The sequence below is a fragment of the Oryx dammah genome, unplaced genomic scaffold (genome assembly GCF_014754425.2).
Source record: "Oryx dammah isolate SB20612 unplaced genomic scaffold, SCBI_Odam_1.1 HiC_scaffold_2, whole genome shotgun sequence".
NCBI lineage: Eukaryota > Metazoa > Chordata > Mammalia > Artiodactyla > Bovidae > Oryx > Oryx dammah.
The window spans coordinates 10757629-10772695 of NW_024070186.1; the positions used below are offsets into that span (position 1 = coordinate 10757629).

The 15067-nt window shown below is 43.1% G+C and overlaps 1 protein-coding gene across 1 annotated transcript in view; it reads left to right on the top strand.

Moving 5' to 3' along the window:
- Positions 1 to 15067, top strand: part of LOC120880912 (testis development related protein) — a 42966-nt gene that overhangs the window by 24985 nt on the left and 2914 nt on the right. Inside the window, exon 2 of the mRNA XM_040264332.1 lies at positions 14040 to 14143. Within this exon, the coding sequence (XP_040120266.1) occupies positions 14040 to 14143 (104 nt within the window). The remainder of the gene's footprint in view (positions 1 to 14039; positions 14144 to 15067) is intronic.

Consider the following 15067-nt stretch of genomic DNA (forward strand, 5'->3'; position numbering starts at 1 on the left):
TCAGTTTATTTTTTCCTTTGTTGCTCATGGTTTTAGCATTTTATCTAAGAATATCCAAATCTAAAGTCATAAAGATTACCCCTGTGTTTTCTTTAAAAGTTTTATAATTTTAGCTCTTCTCTTTAGTTTGTTTTCTTTTTTTTTTTGATCTGTTTTGTGTTAGTATTTGTATATGATGTGAGATAACGGTCCAGTTTTGTTCTTTTACCTATTTTTTCCCAGTTGTCACAGTGCCACTTATTGAAAAGGTGATTCTTTTTCTATTTGTCTTGGCACCTTTTCAAGAAAATTAGTTGACCTTGGAGGTACGGGTTTGTTTCTGGATTCACAGTTGTGTTTCATTGATCTGTTTATTTTTCCATTTGCCAGTAGTATCTTGATTACTGTTGCTTGGTAGAATGTTCTGAAATGGTAAGAGTGAGTTCTTTTTCAAGATCATTTTGACTATTTGAGTCTCTTGTGAGTCCATATGAATTTTAGAGTCAGCTTAATTTCTACAAAGAAGTCAGATAGAATTGCCGTGCATTGAATCTGTAGATCTGTTTAGGGGAGAATTGCTGTCTTAATAGTGTTATGTTTTCTGTTCCATGAACATTGTATGATTTTCTCATTTATTCAGACCTTTTAAAAGTTTATTTCAGTAATATTTTGTAGTTTTCAGGAAAAAAACTTTGAACTTTTGTAAGCTGTATTCCTAAGTATTCTTTTTGATGTGTTTGTAAATGGCACTTTTCTTCCTTTGATTGCTCATTGTTGGCATATACTGACAACTGATTTTTGTATATTGATCATGTATCCTGTCACCTCATTGAACTGGTTAATTCTAGTAGGTTTTTAGGGGTTTCCTTAGGATTTTCTCTGTAAAATATGTCATCTACAAATAGAAGTGTTGTACTTTTTCCTTTCCAGTCTGGATCTTTTTTATTTCTTTTTCCTTTGTCTCATTCCTCATTAGGGGGAAAGCTTTCAGTATTTTACCATACAGTCCGATGTTAGCTGTGAGTTTTTCATAGATGTTCATTATCAGATTGAGGGAGCTCTCTTAAAAAAAATACTAATTGATTTTTTAAAATAGCATAACAAGCAAAAGAAACACTGAAAACTTATTGCTGCCATAAGTAGCACATATACTGACAGTTTTATTATAACTATGCAATGTGTGTAAGCTACAGTTACAACTTGAATGTTTGTGTCTTTACTTTGATTCATTTCAAACTATTTCTCATTTCCTTTTTGAGTTCTTGTTTGACTCCTTGTTTAGTTAGGCATGCATTGTTTAACTTCCACCTAGTTGTGAGTTCTTCCTGCTACTGATGTTTCATTCCTCGGTGTCAGAGGAATGATCTGAGAACTATGAACAGTTTCATCCTATTAAAAGTATCAAATGCTTACTTTATGGACTAGCATTGGTCTGTGTTCCATGTGCACTGAGAAGAATGTGTGTTCTGCTGTTGGACGGAGTGTTTGTTCATACCTGTTAGGTCTCCTTAGCTTGCAGTGGTTTTCATGTCCTCTGCCGTTTATTTCTGTCTAGTTCTAGCCAGTGTTGATACTGAAGTCTCTTCTGTTGTTGGGTTGTCTAGTTCGCTTTTAATTTCTCCACATTTTTCTTTTCTGTATTTTTTCTGTTATTATATGCCTATATGTTTTGTTATATATTTCTGATGGTAAGATATAACAGTTTCTGTTTATCCAAATTTCCATTCCTTCCATTTATCATTATGAAATAATCTCTATCTTTAGTAACTTCAAAAATTCTAACGTCTATCTTATTGATATAGCCACTTCAGCTTTTATTGTGATTGCTGTTTGATTGATTTAACTTTTCCCTTCCTTTTACATTTACTCTTTTTTATCCCTGAATCTCAATTAGTCTCCTGTAGGCAACATTTAGTTGGATCAGTTTTGAAACACAGTATGACAATCTCTGCCTTTGATTGGATTGTTTGATCAGTTTACATTTAGTAGTAGTATTGCTTGGTTGAAGTCATATTGCCATATTTTGTTTTCTGTATGTCTCGTGTCCTTTTTGTCCATTGATTCCTCCTTTAGTGCTTTCTTCTGTATTAAATGTGTATTTTCTAATATAGGACTTTGCTGGTGGCTCAGATGGTAAAGAATCCACCTGTGGTGCAGAAGACCTGGGCTCGATCTCTGGTTGGGAAGATTTCTAATGTAACATCTTAATATCTCATTGTTTTACCATCTGTAGTCCAATATTCCCACCCGCCTCTTCTATGCTGTTATTGGCAAATATATTACACCTCTGTTACATAGGCCCAGCATTACGTTAAAAATATATTAGTGTATATGCCTCTTTAAGTTAGTTATAAGAAGTAAAAACCGTGCATTTTTACTGTGTTTTATGTTGCTAATTACATAATTACTTTTACCAGTGGTCTTTGTTTTCTCATGTGGGTTTGAATTACTGTTTGGAGATACTTGCTTCAGTCTAGACCATTATTTAGTGTTTCTTATAAGACAGATCTGCTAGCCACAAATTCTTTCAGATATGCTTATTTGGGGAAGCCTTTATTTCATCTTCTTTCTGAGAGATGGCTTTGTTGGGCTCAGGATTCTTGTTTCTCAGTGTTTTCATGCAGTGCTTTGAGTATGTTGTCTTATTCCCTTCTGGCCTTCATTAGTTTTCTGAGAGTCAGCTCTTACTCTGACTGCAGCTTCCTTGGTAAGTGACCAGATGTTTTCCTCTTGTAGTTTTCAAGACTTTCTCTTTGTATGCTGTGGTAAAGAAGATGTCTGGTCTTCTCTCCAACCCCCATCCCTAGCACAGAGGTTCTAAACCCTTGGGATTCCTGAGGTTCAGGAGTCATTGTTATGCCAGGGATGTGACTCCCGTGCCCCTCCATTAGCATAAGGATGGGGCTTGGTTCTGGTACCAAAGACTAGGCATAAGAATAGAGGTTTGGGGTTTTCAGCCATGTCACCCCCAGGGAATAGAGAGGGCTAGAGACGTAGTTCTTTCACATAGTCAATGATTAATCAATCACCAAATAAAGACTCAGTAGAGCTTTATGGTTGGTGAACATGTTGATGTGTGTGTGAAAGAGAAAGGCAGACAAGCTGACTCTGAGTTCACAGGGAGACTGCAGGAAGCTTCGCATTCCCCACCCTCTGAATTTATATCCCTTTGATCAGAAGTGCAGGTTAAGTGAGCCCCTGAATTGAGGCTGGTGACTTTCGTAAAGACAGTCTTGAGGAGGACTGAGCCTTGAACCTGCTGAGTCCGAGACAGACTCCAGGTGGTTAGCCTCAGGATTGATGATGACTCTGACTTTGCTTTACAGCAGTCTGTGTGTTTGTGGGTCTCAGGATTGGTGCTGGCTCTGACTGTTACTACAGTGTGTATGCTTGTGGGTCTCTGTTTATCCTACTTGGAGTTTCTTGAGCTTCCTGTTGTATGGATTTTTGGTTTTCAATAAATTTGGTAATGTTCTGTTATTTCTTTGATTTTTTTTTTTTTTTACTAATTTCTCTCTTCTTCTGGTACTCTATTTTGCATATGTTGATACGCTTAATGGTATGATGCATTTTTCTGAAGCTTTTCATCTTTTTCATTTTTTCTCTCTGGTTTTTGGCTTCAAGTTCAATAATTCTTCATTCTCCAAATTAAGACCTACTTTTGAGCTCCTGTAGTGAATTTGTAATTTTGTTTGTTGTACTTTTTGCCCTCAGAATTTCTGCCTGGTTCTCTCTGGTTGCTTCTGCCTCTGCCCTTTTTTTATTGGGTGCTGCAGTGCTGGCCTGCCTTCTTTTGCTTCTTTAACAGCACTTCCTTCTGTCCTGTGAATGTGTTTATGATAGCTATTTTGTCAAATCAAACATCTGGTTTGCTCTCAGAGTCCGTTTGTTTGTCCACTTTCTTTTTGGTCTATGGGTCTTCCTTTCCTCCTTTTTTGGCTGCTTCAGAATTTTTCATTAGAAAATGGACATTTTATTCTATTTAAATTTTTTAAAACTAAGGTATAACTAGGATATAGCAGGATATTAGTTTCAGGTGTACAGCATAAAGATTCGATATGTGTACTGCAAAATGAGCGCTACAGTAAGTCTAGTTAATATCCATCACCGTACACAGGTAAAAGCTTTCTCTTGTGATGCTAACTTACACGTGTATCATTAGCTGAGTCACCACACTGCACGTTACAGCACCATGCCCATGACTTACATACTTTATAACTGGAAGTTTGTGCCTTTTCCTCTTCTGCCTCTGACAGCCGTGGTCTGCTCTGTCTCTGTGAGTACTGTGTGTACATGCTAAGTTGCTTCAACTCTTTGTGGGGACTGTAGCCCACCAGGCTCCTCTATCCATGGGATTCTCCAGTACTGGAGTGGGTTGCTGTGTCCTCCCTCCAAGGGATATTTCTAACCGTTTCTCGAGTCTCCTGCACTGTTGGGCAGGTTCCTTACCACTAGCACCACCTGGGAAGCCGTGTGTGCCGGGTTCTCTTTTGTTTTGCTTTGTTTTTGATTCCACATATAAGTGAGATCACACGGTATTTGTCCTTATCTGTCTGACTTATTTCACTGAACATAATGTCCCCAAGGTCCATCCATGGTGCAAACAGCAAGATTTCGTTTTTTATGGCTGTATAATAAACCGTGTGTGTGTGCACGTCACATTATCTTTATTCATTCACCTGTTGATGGACATTTAGGTTGTTTCCATGTCTTGGCTATTGTAAAGCACTGCAATGAACATGATGTACATATATCTTTTCCAGTTAGTGTTTTCATTTCCTTTGGATCAATACACAGAAGGAGAATTGCTAGGTCATTCTATGTTTAATTTTTTGTGAAATCCCAATGCTGTTTTTCATAGTGTCTGCACCAATTTACATTCCCGCCAGCCATGCACAGGGTTCCCTTCTCTTCACATCCTTACCAATACTTGTTATTTTTTGTCTTTTTGATAAGAGCCGTTCTCATAGGTGTGAGGTGATTTCTTGTGATTTTTAATTTGCATTTCCCTGAGGACTAGTGATGTTGAGTATCTTTTCACATACTTGTTGGCCAGCTGTATGTTGTCTTTGAAAACATGCTGAGATCCTCTGCCCATTTCTTACTCAGGTTGTTGCTCAGTTATTTTCAGTGGTAGTCGGGGGAGGGGTGGGAACTGCTCTGGAGCTGTGTCTACTCTGACTGGCTCCTTTGAGGGAGGCATGCCTGAGGCTTGACCTCAGGGGCGCCCCTTGGCTTCTCTTTGCTGGGTCTCCTGCAGTCTCACTGCTCAGTTTGGCTGCATCTCAGGTCCCTACCACCTCCTGCTCTGGACAGCTCCTCTGTGCTGTTACAGCAAGGTGGGTGCCTGTGGGAGGTCTCTGGTCCATGGGTCCAGAAGCTCCTGCAGGCTCACTGTGTCTCGTGTCCTGCTCTTCCTGAAGGGCCTCTGAGCCAGGCTCTGGAGCGGGTGTAGAGGCCATGACAGGCTTCTCTCTGAGGGGCATCCACTCTTGGAGCCAAGAGCTTGCTAGAGGTGAGCAGCAGCCTGGGGTCTCCTGGTGCACTCGGGCTGCCACTACATGAGCCAGGCCAGGTGAGCCTCTGTCCCTTGAGGGGGGCTGGATGGAAGGAAGGAGCCCCCTCTGGGGCCCATTCCTGGGGAGCCTCAGGATGAGAAGTGCAGAAGCCCAGCCCCTCACCAGGAGCCTGGGGGAGACTGGATTCTGAGCTACAGCCAGCCAGGGGCCTGGGGGCTGTGGTTGAGTTCAGGTGCAACCAGGGCTTGCTTGCCTTTTGTACATTTTCTTAATTTTGAGTTCATGCATTTCATTTCTCAAAATGATGATGGAGGGGGTGGGAGTGCATGAGATAGAAGTCTTGTGTTAATTCCGCTGTTCCTGGCAATCATCTGACTGTGTGGAGAGAGGACACCCCTCTGCCACACTGTGATTGCGGGCGCAGCTCTGCTCCGAGGTCAGACTCTCATTTATCATTGCTGGAATCAACTGTTTAAAATCAGCATTTAGAATCGATGCTACTGAGTGTATCTTTCTGTCTCCAGTAACTTTCAAAGGGAACAAGGGATTAAGATGTGAGTTTATTTTATTTATTGATTGTTATTTCCAGCTCTTACATATACCCATCAATCTTTTTAAGTTTATTTTTGCAGTAGTAACTTAGAATACTGTCGTGACCTGTAATCACTGGCTTCCTTTGGCCTGAGTTTTATATGTTTGTTTTGTCTTATATGTCTGTTTATGCAATTTGGAATTCCTCTGTTTTGACACTTAGAACAAATTAGGTTAGGTTCTTACTACTATTTTCAGTTGTATCATTGCAGATACTTAAAATTTTAGTATTGCTCATGAGTATATGGTTGTTATATACAGTTAACGATCAGCTTGTCATCTCACTGTGGGAGTGGAGAATGGAACCTAAATTTCTGGTAGGATTGTGGACTGTTCTGAGGGGCACCTGGTGGGCACTCCACCAGCTTCCCTTCCTGCTCTACCCACTGCCGCCGGCTCACTGGCACCCCTTCTGCCTGTGAGAGCTCAGCGGCTTGCCTTTGAGGCCACAGCCGAGCTGGCCTTTTCTTGGGACAGAGGCCCGTGGTGGTGCTGTTGGTGCCATTGGCTCAAGAGGGAGGTGCAAACAGCCCAGGACCCAGTGCAAAGGCGGGGCTCCAGCCCTACCCCTTCGGCAGGGCCCCAGAACTGCCCCCTGCTCACAAGAAGCAGGAAGGCCAGCTGGAGGAGAGCAGGATCCAGCACCCCAGGTGCCCTCGGGCCCAGGGCCCACCTGGCTGTACTGCTCCCTGGCAGCCACTTCCTTCTAGGGCTGCCCCCCGGAGGGCATACACTGCACCGCATGAAGTCTGGGCTCTGAGAAGAGCTGTTTTTGCTCTCTCTACCTAAGCCTCGTTGATGTATTGGTTATCTGATAATGTTGGGTTTTGTCAGCTTTTTATTCCCATTGCTGTGACTGCAGAGGGTATTCAGAAGCTGCAGGAAGTAGGGGGAGCAGATGGAATTTTCCTTTGGCTTCTCGCAACAGGTTAAGTTCATCTGTCTAAAATATTTCTAGCAAAAAACCCACATATTTTGGATTTTGGTTGGCAAAGTGAAGGCCTGTGTTTCTTCATCAGGATTGCTTTTTCTAGTTTCTTTGTGGCACCTTTGTGTTCATGGGATCAGGCTGCTGTAACATAACACCAGGGACAGGGGTTCAAAGGGCTCTGGTGAGACCAGCAGGACACTTCCTGCTGGGCTGCATCCCATCCCATCGCCAGGCTCCACCTGCAGGGCTGATCAACCCCCCGCACCCCCACATACCATCACGTCCCGGGTTAGGATTTCAGCAGGGGAATTCTAGGGAGAGACATCCATTTAGACCATTGCTTTCGATGAGCCAAAGACCAACGTTTCTCCCTTTGGCAGGCCCTCTGGCCCCAGAGTTTACCTGTTATTAAAGCCATCAAGCATTCAGAGGCCAATGTGCATTCACATGGACAGTTAACCCTCCTGCTGGATGGGTCCTTTCCAGCACTTGGCAGACCTGCTACCCCATTTGCATTGAGGAAGGTTGTAGTGGGCAGTGTGTAGAGGTTCTGATTTTCAGTTCCATAAGTATGCCACATGTATAAATGATGTTTGTTTTCATCAGGCCTACAAGATTATGTGAAGGTTGTAATTTATACTAGTTACATAAATTAAGTCATCATTTAAGGTTAATTTTTATTTCGGCTAAACAGTTTGTTAAAAAATTTGGTGTGGAAAGGAAAAATTTGCTTTTCCCCGCTATAATCCTACTCTGAATAAGTAACTGCCACAATTAATTACCACTACAGTTAGCCACTTAGTTTTCAAATCGCTCTTAAAAGGACATAAAGTGGAAGTTTTTTAATGCAGTTTAAAAACTCTGAATTAATGTATTAGTTTGGTTCCCCAATGTGCAAAGCAGAGGACAAGTTGTTTTGTTTTACGTCTCATCACTGTCTCTGAATAGCTTCTGGTGTGTTCGATTCTAAATGCACCAAGATCTCTGTGTTCACTTCCTGAGACAGTGAAGCACGAAGAAGTTGGGGACCTGGAGTGTAGGTGGGCAGTGCTTGCAGTGAACTGGGAATATAGAGGACCGAGTGCTTGTGGGAGACTGGGAGTGTAGACAGCCAAGTGCTCCCGAGGAACCGGGAGTGTAGAGGGCTGAATGCTCACAGGGAACCGAGCGTGCAGGCGGCTGAGTGCTCACGGGGCAGCCAAGCACTGGCCTTCTCCCCCCTGAGGTGCTGGGTGCTGACAAGGTGGTGCCCAAGCAGGTGCAGAGACCCACCCACCTCTCTGGGGACAGTGCCTGCTGCTACCCTGTTCCTTCTGGAAATCTCAGTTCACACCTCATGTGGTAAATAGATCTGTTGGGGACTTTTTACCAGCTTCAAGACTCTTAATAACACTTCCTGACTGCACCCTGACTGCTAAACAAGAGAAAGAAAACCAAAGGAAAAAAGGGCATGTTACCGAGCAGACAGTGTCCTAGGCAGCAGGGCGTGCAGAGCTGCTGGGTGCTGTCTGTGACAGAAGATCCAAGTCCTTTCAGGCCCAGAGCCCACCCTTCTCTCTGGTCCAGAACCAGAAGGCTCGCCTGACAGGGTCTCCTCCTGAGACACCCGGGCTGAAGACCTAGTCACATGACTGGCTTCTCCCACATACTCGGAGAGCCTTCCCAAGTCAAAAGGTTCTGTTTTGTTTTGCCCATTTTCCCACTAGGTCGTTTGATTTTTTTTTTAATTGTTCTATAAAACTCTTTATATTGAAGACATTAGTTTTTTATCATTATACATTGCAATCTTTGCTAGCAAAGTAGCTTGTCTTTTTGTTTTTCAAATTCAGGAAGAACTGTGAAGTTTATAATTAAAAGAAGAGTACCCATTTCTCCCCTCCCCACCATGAATTCTCTCAGAAGTTACCACTGTTAATGTTGAAGCTCTTTCTCAAGATACCTGCGAGCAGGTTTGCAAGCTCAGTGCCTGTCTCACGTTGCAGTGGGACCCTGTGGAAAGTGGTCTCCCTAGAGACTGAGCCCGGTGCATGTGAACTGTTTGCTCTTTGCTACTGTGTTTCAGAGGAGGGTGCTATTCAGAGCAGGCTTTTCCCTTGCATCAGAGAGATGTTTCCCAGGGGGCAGGGTGAGGTGTATTTTATTAGACTTGTTAGATTTCTGGGTACACACTTGCCTGCCCTCAGACCCTGGAAGACGCCACTCGTCACAGCCTCTGTTGCAGGTCAGACATCTGCTAACATCTGAGGCTGCATTGCTGGACATGTCCCTCTCTGCATTGTCCAGGCGGGCACTGTCCTCCAGTGGCTGAGAGCTGTGGTTCCCACAGTGGGGAGCTTTGTTCTGAACTGGGGGCTGCTTCTCGTGGCCACTGCGCATCTGCCTTTTATTGATTTTCCTCACGAAACTCCTCTTAACTGCATTTATATCTTGAGTGTCTTAGCTCTGCCCTGCATCAGTTTCTGTCTGGTGATTTTCCCTGTTCTCCTCCTCCCAGAAAACTCAGTATCTGCCTGGCAACACCTCATGCTCTTTCTGCCCACCATCTGTCATTTAGTTTCCTGGGGCCGCCTCCTCCCATGGCCAGTCCACCACTCCAGGATGCCCTGTTTCCTGCTCCTTCCGGCAGGGACACGTGATCTAAGACTGAAAATGGACTGCAGGGGATGTGGTGGGTCTCATCTCTGCCTGCCACCCAGTTCTCCAGTTCACAGCTCTTGCTCCTCCCTCCAGAGGTCCTGTCTGCATATAATGTATGAACACAGGACATGTCAATATGCACACATGTACACAGATGTCACATGTACCAAAAGTGAGCGTGTGAGTCCCCAGATATGCACAGAGAGCTGGTAGCACGTTGGCGTCTAGCTGGTGGGCTTGGGTTAGTCCCCACAGCCCCTTCTGCCTGCCTAAAGAGGCCTCAGCTGACAGACGTTCAGGCCACCCCCTCAGGATTCCACAGTGCATTTTACTGCTCATGCTTTTGGCACAAAGATGCACTTGGCTTTGAATCAGGAACCTCTCTCTTCTCTTCTAATAGCATGAATAATTGAGTTGACTGTCAACTGATTTGCGTATTGAAAAGATACAAACATTGTTGCACAAGTGACCAAACAAACCAAGAACTCAAAGTTTAATTGGTGGATCAGGAACATTTTTCACATTTCAGGACTACTACATGTGTTTGTTACTATTAGCAAACGCAGTTGTAGCATCACACACTCTACAACAACTGCCTGTCTTCTTGTGCTCTGCTGGTGAGTCACTTTGATCTGTGCATTTCCACTGAGGAGCAGGTCCACAGCAGACCATTGTACAGTACATAGTTTTCAGAGCAAGTCATGTGAAGCCTTAGCTGTTTCTCTACTTAGTCTAAGGAGTTTCTGTAGAGTTTACTGCTGAGTGTCATCCTAACAGATTAAAAGGGTCAGCCAGATGAATGCAGAGCCCCCATCTGGGGAGCAGGGTGATAATCAATTGTAATCTCACAGTAACTTCTAATGATCCTTATATTTACATGGTATCAATTGTAATGTTTCTTTCTTTTAGAATTTTGTTGAGTTGGTTCTTTGTTTTCCTTGGTGAGTCTAGCTAAAGGTTTCTCAATTTTATGTTTTCAAAGAACCAACTCTTTTATAAATCTTTTCTGTCATTTCCTTGTTCTCTATTTCTCCTCTTTGTCACTATTTTACTAACTTTGCGCTCAGTTTGTTCTTTTTCTCATCGCTTAAGGCATAGAATTATGTTATTCAGGATCATTATTTTGTCTTCTGAACTTCTTTCTTAGAACTGCTTTTGTTGCATCCTGTAAGTTTTAGTATGTTGTGTTTTTTTTTATTTGTTTTTTGTCTGTCTCAAGATACAGTTTTATTTCCTCTTTGATGTTGTTCAGGAGAGTATTGTTTAGTTTGCATGTATTCATGCAGTTTCCACTTTTCCTCCTCTGATGGTATATGTTGCAGTCAAAAAAGATACTATGCTTACAGTCTCCTAAATTTGCTCAGACTTGTTTTGTGGCCTAATATATAGTCTATCACAGAAAAGGTTCCATGTGTGCTTAAAAGAATGTGTATTTTGCAGTCACGTTATAGAATATTCTGTATGTGTTTGTGAGGTTCATTTCATCTGTAATGTTGTTCAGACTGTTTCCATATTGATTCTCTGTCTGATCTGTATCCATTGTTGAGAGTGTGGTATTAAATTCCCTAGCTATTATTGTACTGCAGTTTCTCTTTTTAGCTGTTAGTAGTAGTTGTTTTGGCTGCACCATGCAGTTTGTGGGATCTTAGTTCCCCAACGAGGAATCATACCCAGGCCCTCAGCAGTGAAAAGGCTAGGTCCTAACCACTGGACCACCAGGGAATTCTGTTAATTTCTGCTTTATACATTTATGTGTTCCAGTGTTGGGTGCATAAATATTTAATAACTGGATCTTCTTGATAGAACTGACCCCTTTATCATTATATAGTGACCTTCTTTGTCCCTCTTCACCATTTTTAAAGTCTGTTTTGTGTTACATAAGTATAGCCATCCCTGCTGTTTTTGGGTCACCATTTGCTTGAAGTTAGTTTTACATCCATTCACTCAGGCTATGTGTGTCTTTAAAGCTAAAGTGAGTCTCTTTGTAGGAAGCCTATAGTTGGGTCTTGTTAACCCATTACAGTTTACATATATTTTTGTGTATCCAAGGACAGATTACTGTAGTTGGAATTATTTTTAGTACTTTTTTCCTACTTTTAAATTAGAATTATAAGTGATTTGTGCACCACTATTACTGTATTACACTCTTGAGTATAAATTTGCCTGTACTAGTGAGTTTTACTCTAGCTTCTTGTTTATTTTCACTCACAGAACTCCTTTAAGCATTTTTTGTTAGGCAGGTCTAGTGCTGACAAACTCCCTCCACTTTTGTTTGCTTAGGAGAGTCTTTATCTCCCCTCATTTCTGAAGAACAGTTTTGCTGATATAGAAATCTTGGTTGATAGGGTTTTTTTCTTTTGTTATAATATCCTATGGTAATTATAATTCAGTAAGTAAATTAAGAAAATGTTTAGTAGTTTAAAAACGGCACCCCACTCCAGTACTCTTGCCTGGAAAATCCCATGGGCCAAGGAGCCTGGCAGGCTGCAGTCCATGGGGTCGTGAAGAGTCGGACACAACTGAGCAACTTCCCTTTCACTTTTCACTTTCAAGCATTGGAGAAGGAAATGGCAACCCAGTCCAGTGTTCTTGCCTGGAGAATCCCAGGGACGGGGGAGCCTGGTGGGCTGCCATCTATGGGGTCACACAGAGTTGGACACAACTGAAGTGACTTAGTAGTAGTAGTAGTATATCATCTCATCCTCTCCTGGCCTGACGAGTTTCTCTTGAGAAATCTCTCCATATTGGGGTGAAGGGTTCCTTTGTATGTAACTAGTCTCTCTCACTACTTTCAAAATTTTTGTCTTTGAACAATTTAATTATGTGTCTCGGTGTCGATCTACTTGGGTTCGACTTATCTGGGGTCCTTTGGTCTCATGGATCTGGATATCCATTTCTCCCCCCAGGTTTGAGACATTTTCAGCCCTTATTGTTTTAAGTATACTTTCTGTCCCTTTCTCTTTTATTCTGTAATTCCAGCAGTGTAGATACTGTTTCTCCCGATTGTGCTCCACAAGTCCCTGTGACTGTCTTCATTCTTTCTCTGTTTTTCCTTCTTCTCTTACTGGATAATTTCAGATGTCTTTGTGTCTGTGCATTGTCAAGGCTAGTTTTGACCCTCTCTATTAAAATTTTTGTTTTGTGATTATGTTTTTAAGATTTTTTCTTTATGGTTCCTATTTGTTTGTTCCATGTGTTGTTTTCCTAATTTCATTTAGTTATCTTTGTGTTGTTGTGGTTCACTAAACTTCAGTAGGGTTATTTTGAATTCTCTGATAGTTCATAGGTACCACATTTCTTTAAGGTCAGTTATTGAAGTTTTATTAGCTCCCTTAGGTGCCATGAAATTAAAAGAAGTTTACTCCTTGGAAGAAAAGTTATGACCAAGCTAGACAGCATATTAAAAAGCACGGACATTACTTTGCCAACTAAGGTCCATCTAGTCAAGGCTGTGGTTTTTCCAGTGGTCATGTATGGATGTGAGAGTTGGACTATAAAGAAAGCTGAGCACAGAAGAACTGATGCTTTTGAACTGTGGTGCTGGAGAAGACTCTTGAGAGTCCCTTGGACTGCAAGGAGATCCAACCAGTCCATCCTAATGGAGATCAGTCCTGGGTGTTCATCAGTAGGACTGATGTGGAAGCTGAAACTCCAATACTTTGGCCACCTGATGCAAAGAACTGACTCACTTGAAAAGACCCTGATGCTGGGAGGGATTGGGGGCAGGAGGAGAAGGGGACAACAGAGGATGAGATGGCTGGATGTCATCACCGACTCGATGGACATGAGTTTGGGTGAACTCTGGAGTTGGTGATGGACAGGGAGGCCTGGTGTGCTGCATTCCATGGGGTCTCCAAGAGTCAGATACAACTGAGCCACTGAACTAGGTGGTATCACATTTGCCTGCTGTTTTGTGATTTCAGGCTCCAGAGCCATCAGAGTGACTCCAGGAAAAGGCATTTGACAGGAGAGCCCTGCAGATGCACTTCCTTTTCTCCATCCCTTATTACTCTATTTCTTTGAATCTAAGGTGCCAGGCGTTAATTATATCCTGATTTCAGAAATGAAAAAGTAACAAAATCATTTCTAAGAATCTACAAAATGTGTGGTGGTGCAGCCTCCCTACCCCTCAGCACCCCTCCACCCTCGGCTGGGAGCCCCTTCAACCTGACATGGTTTGGCTGAAGTCACTAAACGCGGTGACTGTCTGCAGCCACATGGAGACTGCCCGCAGCTAACGGGAGAGCTCCCTGTGCAGACACAGATGAGGCAGTGCGGACCAGCTTCTCCGCTGAAGTGTCAGTGTTACGACCACTGGGTGACTCGACTGTGACCCGAGTATGCACTGCATCAGGTCTGATCTCCTCTTAACCTCTCATTAGGTTCCAGGAGCGAGTTTCCGAGGCTGGAAAGAAGTGACTTCTCTATTTAACAAGGATGACGAGCAGCAGCTGCTGGAAGGGCGAAAATCCCCCAAGTCCAGAGCGTGAGTAGCCGCTGTCAGGGGAGCAGGCATTCCAGAGACAGAGGGCAGGGCCATGAGAGGGGACAAGAGGGGCTTCCTCCCCTGTGAGGAGATGGAAATGAGTTGTTCTAAGTATAAGCACTTTGAAAGACTATGGAAAAATGGAAAAAATTTTTTTAAGTTTCTCAGACCAGCTCTTGAACTTCCAGCTGTAAACTGAACTTACAAACCTTAAAGCAGATGGTAGCCACATGTTTTAGGTGGACAGGTAGCAGTTGTTCTAGAGAATCAAGGAAAAACCCAGTTAAAAATGCAAAGATTGCCTGTAAACTGTACTTACGTGCTGACAATGCTGCTAGTTAAATATTTTGAATTTAAAAAATATATATTTAGGGAATTCCCTGGTAGTCCAGTGGTTAAAACTTGGTGCTTTCACTGCTGTGGGCCTGGGTTTGATCCCTGGAGGGTGAACTAACATCTCACAAGCCATGTGACATGGCCAACAAAAAAAATGTACTTAAAGATGAAAATATAAATTTAAATTTGAAAATATAAATGGTGTTGCCAACAGCAGGTGAATCCTGTGGAATCTGACCATAGAGAGGCTTCTCCTCTGTGGACAGGGCACCTTGGCAGCGCTCAGGACCCATCAGAGCCATGCAGTCCTCCCCCTCCTCTGACCACGTGGTCGTGACCTCCCCACCCCCTCTTTGAGGACGGTGTCAGTCAGTCCTCTGGGCTGTCTGGGTGGCAGCTAACAGGCCAGCATCTCCTGGGGGCCTTGAACCTGTGTGTGTTCTGCCCCTCAGTCCAGTTAAACAGGACTTGGAAGGTTGGGCCTATGTTCTGGGGATGCTCTCTGCAGCCAGGCCAGGGGACCCACGGCCAGGGTGCTGTGTCGTTTGTGGGGACCCACTTCCAGTTGGCTACATTTTCCTCAGGGCA